The 7,180-nt window shown below is 27.9% G+C and overlaps 1 protein-coding gene across 1 annotated transcript; it reads left to right on the forward strand.

Annotated features, from left to right (window-relative positions):
- The first annotated feature begins 425 nt into the window (after nt 1–425).
- Nucleotides 426–1,877, forward strand: LOC106720496 (2-aminoethanethiol dioxygenase). Its single transcript, XM_014515213.2, has one exon. It carries the CDS (start codon nt 426–428, stop codon nt 1,293–1,295), a length of 870 nt encoding a protein of 289 aa, XP_014370699.2. The 3' UTR covers nt 1,296–1,877.
- Nucleotides 1,878–7,180: the final 5,303 nt, after the last annotated feature.

Below are 7,180 nucleotides of genomic sequence, written 5' to 3' on the forward strand. Positions count from 1 at the left end.
ATATGTTTTAAACGAGGATTTTGGTCTCAAAAACCCATGGTAAGACTTAAAAATAAATATAATGTAAATAAAACAAAATACTTCAATACATCTTTGAAATAAATGCGAATAAAGTTTGAGAAAATTAAATATTTTCGTTGAAAATACAAAATTTCTCTAAATCTAAATAAAGACTTTTAAATATATTACCTTTAAATGAACTTTTTGTACAACAGATGACGCTGTATATGATTTAATATTTTTGTTGGTTCTGGAATCCTTAACCAAATTAAATTATTTGTACAATTTATTTTTCTTATTTAGTTGTATATTGTTTAATATTATTTTTGAAAATCGACAATTTCATAAAAACATAACTTTAGTTAAAGCAAAAAATAATTGTTATTTCGTAAGAGTATCCGAATGAAATGTCACTTGAAGTAAAAATGACGTTTGCTGACAGTTGTGCTTTGTTATCGTGCAGAATATTTTCCACTTATTTAAGAAGAACAAAATTTTCGTGTATTAGTGCAGTCAGATTTCATATGGATATAAGAGATGAAGCGAAGTCCGCAATGGAAATCGTTAACGTTCCTCCGATTGTATCAACATACCGGCAGGCATTGCATACCTTCGATGACAAGTACAAAAACGATCTTAATACAAACTTACTTAAGTTAAAATCTATGATGAATAATTTAAAAGCGGAAGATTTGGGATACGATAATACTCTTAGTGACCCGGGGACTTGGCGGAGACCGAACAAGGCGCCATGTACGTACGTGGAAGTGTTTCAAAATAGTCTTGTGAATATGAGCATATTTGTCTTGAAGCCGGGATTTAAAATGCCAATGCATGACCATCCACATATGCATGGACTACTGAAAGTGATAGCGGGTGCTGTACGCATAAGGAGTTTTACGGAATTCCCGCTCAAAGAGGCCGTTAATGAAATAGATTTCGCAATTCGTGCCAAACACGAAGCGGCCCGTATCGCGCACGGAATTCACAGACGGAGAAGATTATTTGCTACAATATCACAAGACTCAATATGTGCAGCGAATAGTGAAACTTGTGTTCTAACACCAACAATATCAAACTATCATGAAATTGAAGCATTGGAAATGCCAGCTGCATTTTTTGATATACTTTCCCCACCTTACGATACCTTGATAGAAGACATTGGGCCTAGAAGATGTAGATATTATTACGTAGCAAATGAAATAAGCAACAATTTAGTTGAATTACAAGAAACAAAAGTGCCAGATTGTTTTTATTGTGATCAAGTTCCATACTTAGGTCCATATCTTGGGTAAGATATAAATGTATTTACAAACTCATGTTAATATAATATGTAAAAGTTAACATTACACAGTTTTATGTTACCATGGTATCTTTCAAGTTCAAAGACACATTGAATATACCTACTTATTGTTATTGTGTGCTCTTGTGGTTATTAGTATATAATTAGTTACCATATGAGGATACCCTATAAACGAGAGTAAGGATTAGAGAATCCATTGTCCTTACAGACAACCTCCATAAGCGAGAAACTTGAGTTAGAGAGAAACCTTTATAAGTGAAAAAATATTGCGGTCACTTGAATTCACCTTTATCCAGGATCAACTGTATATATTTAAAAATCAAAATTAATAAATTAATAGACACTTCAATCACTAAACAAAGGTCACCAAGTTTTATTTTTCAACAATATCTTTCTAAAGCATCAATCAATTATGAGTCAAAAGCAAAACTAGGTAATGTCCACTTTTACCTAATTTAAAATTAATGTGTTACAAAACAAAAGTATTTATATAACTGAATTGCTGTAGAATAATGGTTAAGGGTACATAATACTTATGATCATGGGTTAGAATCCATTTTCATGAACCTTACAACCTTATTTGGAATTCTAACTTTAAAATAGGATTTCTAAATATGATTAATATTTATTGTAATATATTCTAATGTTTATGAATTTTTTTTCCAAGAATATAGCAAAATTATCGGATACAATTATTTATGTTTAAAAAAATTGGATTTTACTGATTTTGCTTCTGCATATGTTTTCTGACACATTGTTACCTAATGTTCAAGTTAATGGACCAAAAATATTATATTTAAACTTAGATTTGGCTGAAGTATAAAAGTGGTTAAGGGCTTCATAAAAAAATTGTAAAGAAATGTTTTTAGTGACCACAATTGTCACTGTGTGTTTCCATTGTCAAAACAAATACAAAACAACAGTGATAGTATGACAAGCTTATCTGGTCCAATAAGACAATTGCTAATATTGCGGTTTGTTTTTTATATTAAGTATGAGATGATAAACGGGCAAACTATAAGAATTTACCAAAGTATTGAAGTAACCACTGTCCATAGACATTGCTGAAAAATTACACAAAACCTACAAGGACTTACATAAAATAATTTAACAAGACATACAATAGGTTCTTGTGACGCTTTTTTTATATTGATGGTAGAATGCTATTGAACTATTCTGATTTAATTTGACATCCCCACAGGGTCAGATAACTTTGTCCGTTTTAAGTTTGTTTTTTTATCTGTGTTTTAGCAATGGAAACCGTTAAATGCCAGTTTGAAACAATGTCAATTTTGAAAAACTAATAGTACAAAATGTTTCTATGTTGAATATCTAAATATTATATAGATAAAAATTAGTATATTTATAAATTCTTAAAATAAAGTTAATGGAATGATAACATAACTGAGGTCTTTTTTAACTGTAAAAGATTATTTGAACAGTTAACAGTTATTTAAAGGCCATTGGAAGTGAGTCCCTTAAAGTGTATTTAGTATGAAAAAATCTGTACTAAAGAATGGCTTAAGGAACTATGTATAAGGCAATAAGCCTAATATAACATACTTCTACAAAAGTTTTGCAAAAATCATATATTATGTTTTTAACTTTATCTGAGGTTTGACAGGTTTTACATAGTAAAAAATTTAATGTATTCTGAGTTTGTCAATCTTTTTATCTTTAACAGATAGCTTGAAAAGATTTAATGTTATTTATTAAAAAATATATATAATGTCATAATTTATTCGTGTAGTTTTATGACTGCATACAAAATTGTGGATAATAGCTAGATTTATTTAGGAATATAGCTTTTACAAGTAAAAAGAGTAATCTGTAATTTTTAACATAATTTAACAGGAAAAAACCAATCATCACAATATATTTCTAACATCACATTCTTTTTAGCATCACAATTAATTTAATCCTATAGTCAGTAGAATTTTGAGGATAGCAGTATTAATATTAATGTGACATAAAAAGGGGTTTAAATAGATTTCATTTAAACTAAGTATTTAAGTCCTAATATGTCCCAAAACATATTTTCCATACACTTTTTGCTCAAAAGCATGCAAATTTCCTACAATAACGTTTTATCGTAGTACTGCCCATTCTAAGTAAATCACCTATTTGTTTTTTTTTTTAAATAATGCCTATCTTAACTAATATTGATGACCTACAGATCAACTCACATTCATGTGAAACAGATCAGTGAATTGGTTCACAGCTCAGCTCAGCTCATTTTATACCTGCATAGAGTTATGATTTGCGTTTCGAGCAGCGAACTGCGACATAGTAATAGTACATTGGTTGTTGAGCCACAGCTCTGTGATCTCAACTTTTGAACCAGTTCAAAGTTGATTTACACATTGTCTATACATGCTACCACTGTTAATAAGTTTAATATTAAATTCTTCGCTTTTATTGAATGAAATGTTAAGAACAACCTTTTGTTTTTGTAAAGGAAATTTATTCAATTATTATTTAAATTATTCACCGCTTTTATTAATTCAATCTTGTGCTTTTGTTGCAAAAATACTCCATATTTTGTATTGTTGTGTGTTATTATCAACATTTTGCTTTGACACAATTTTGTGTCTAGGATTTAAAATGTCTTCTAAGTTTACTGTAATTTTAAAATATTTAACATTCCTTTATTGTAATTACTTATAAAACAATCATTTTTTTCACCAAATAATCACAATTAATTTATTGTTTTTGCATAAGATTTAATTTGAATTTATTGTTGATCTCTTAAAATAGAATTACTGCAGTTACGAATGTATTAATACATATTATTGTGGACTCCATTTTGACAAATGTCACTGCAGCGGGAGTTGTATGGTTAAAACAATATTTGGGTGTACAAAATTCTTTTCATTATAACAAATTATGTCTGTTATTTTGTAAGATATAATTATTAGGGATAAGGTTGTTTTGTGGATATAGTATACATGTATCGTTAATAAAAATTTGTTATTGAAATTAATTTTTGTTTTTTTTTCTTTTAAAAACCCAAAAATGTATAAGATTCATTTAAAGATTTGTTAAGAATCTAATGAATAACAAATTAAAATGACAAGGTGAAGGATTTTTAGGACCATATTGATGGAAAAGTTATAGCAAGTTGCCGAGAGACCCATTCAAAATTATTTTTTCTTCAGGGTTATAACATATATATAACGTTTTTGTACTAATATCTTATCAATAGAAATGCAAGTTTATGTTGAACCATCAATTCACATTTAACAGTGCAAATAACATGCTCGGAGATGAATCAAATAATTTATCAGCACTTTGATAAATAAATAAGAAAAACATGTCATGATAAGATATATATTTATTGAAAAAATACAAGTAAAGAGTAAATTATAAAAAAAAGAACATATTAACATAGCACGCAAAAAATGAGTCGCTCATAGTGTGACCAGGCATATAAAAACTCTTGCCATATTGTGTTATAATATGGAACCTTTGCCCACATAAAGAAGGCGATTGAAGCGCCCGATGCTAAGATTTTTACATTCCTGGTTAGCTTATACATAAAATTAATACATTGTAAATAATTATTTTTATTAAGGCTCTATCAAACAGCACCTCATACATGACTTATTTTAATATACATATTTGTTTTTTTTATATTTTTACATTTTACCTTATTGTACTTTATGTTTTAAACAATATTTATATTTAAAAGTTAGTTAATAGACCTTTATAAAAATTAATAATCCAACTATAATAGATGTACTCGTTAAAATTAGAAAAAAAAACATTTAAGGACAAATTATATTTCAATTCAGGAAAAAATGCTTTCTTTTTAACTGAAAGATACATTAAATAAAAATAAGATTTTAAGTTATTAAGGAATTGAAATTTCAGACGAAATTTTTGACTAAATTCTTACTTTGATAACAAAAAAAGATAAAAACGAACGTGACAAAATTATCTTTTTATTTCTATCAACATATCTGATATAGTATCAAATGTTTTGAGCATATTTATTTACTATGTAAATTAACATACAAATAGAATCAATCTAGAATGTTCCAATAAATGCAAATTTTTAAATAACAAATGCTACATAATGGAATTTGTTGATTTTTAATTTTTTTTCCTTTTGAATGATTTTAATTTTGTAAAAAAAAACTACGTTTTGTATTTCAAAACTCAATGTTTTATTTTTAAAAAAACTGAGCAAGATTTTTTTTTATTTAATAATTTCTAAATTTTTTTATGTTTCAATTCGTATTCAAGTAATTTCCGTTTTCAAATAGAAATACAAATGAAATTAGTAATCTAAAAAAAATTGAGCTCTTACTATATTTTGTCGTAATAAGTAATTAAAGAAAAAATATACATTTTTATTATATTATTAAAAACTGAGATAAAGATATACTGGATGTTTCGGCAATTGAAATGTATAATAGATACAGAAGTATTCAAATATCTCAGCTGCTCGGAAAATCGCAGTCTCTACGCAAACGCAGAACACAATATTAGATGGAGCGCAGATGACTGAGCGGTCAAAATATTTGAATTTAATTATACGTATTTAATTTCTATTACTTAAAACACTATTCATTGTACTTATAATCTCTGAGGACTAGTTAAAATTATGATTCAAAAGTTTTACAATCTGTAATATTTACGTCCTAATTCAGAATTTAAAATCTTTCATTAATAAAAAACAATAAATTGTCTTTGACAGTAAAAAATGGAAAATATAAAAAAAAAATTGCTTCATATTTTTTTTTATGAGTTCCTTAAAAATCTATTCAATGATTTGTATTAATTACATAAAGCCTTTCTCTCGTTCTGTATGAAAAAGAGTTATCAATATTTTTTGTACACAAATAAATATGTATTTCGGCTGTGAAAATTAACAAAATAAACTACGATTTTTTATAATTTTATTGATTTTTTAAATCTTTACATAAGCATGATTTTTTTTTTATATTACAAGGTGGCAAACGAGCAAGGGGCTACATGAATTCGCCGAAATGGCGAAGCGACCGCTGTCCATAGACATTCGCAATTGCAGATGCGTTATCTACCCTCAATCGATGAAGGAGGAGACGCACAAAAAGAGAATATTTAACCTTCCTATGCATCTCCTCCCCTTCCCATTCTTTCCTTATAAGAAAAGGGATGGAAAGAGGACTAAATTTTAATCATTAAACATGCATCGTTTAAAAATAATAAAAATTTATAATGTATTTTATAATTTTGATCATCGTATTATTTATGGTAAAGACAATGGTGAAATATTGGACGGGGTTTTCAAAATGTATTACTATACTTCATGCCAACACTAAACCTAAAGTTTGTATATAAAATTACTATTGAAAAAAGTCCCCCCCCCCCCTACTTAACTTACTAATATTATAAACTAGCTTTTACCCGCGACTCCGTCCGCGCGGAATAAAAAATAGAAAACGGGGTAAAAATTATCCTATGTCCTGTTCCTGGTTCTAAGCTACCTGCCCACCAATTTTCAGTCAAATCGATTCAGCCGTTCTTGAGTTATAAATAGTGTAACTAACAAGACTTTCTTTTATATATATAGATAGATACGAATGTTTAGATGGATGGATGTTTGTTTGAAGGTATCTCCGGAATAGCTCAACGGATCTTAATGAAATTTGGGACAGATATAGAACATAGTCTGGAAGAACACATAGACTACTTATTAAGTTTTTTTTAATTCCGCGCATACAAAGTCGTGGGCGACACCTAGTATAATATAAACCTTGAATTAAATTAGAAAAGGTTAGGTTACAGGAAATATTTTAAAATATATTATTTATTTACAAACTTTAGGTTTTATGTTGACATGATGTATGACAGAACAAACATATTGAAGAGTATACAAATATAAAAGTA

This window comes from Papilio machaon, chromosome 24 (genome assembly GCF_912999745.1).
Source record: "Papilio machaon chromosome 24, ilPapMach1.1, whole genome shotgun sequence".
NCBI lineage: Eukaryota > Metazoa > Arthropoda > Insecta > Lepidoptera > Papilionidae > Papilio > Papilio machaon.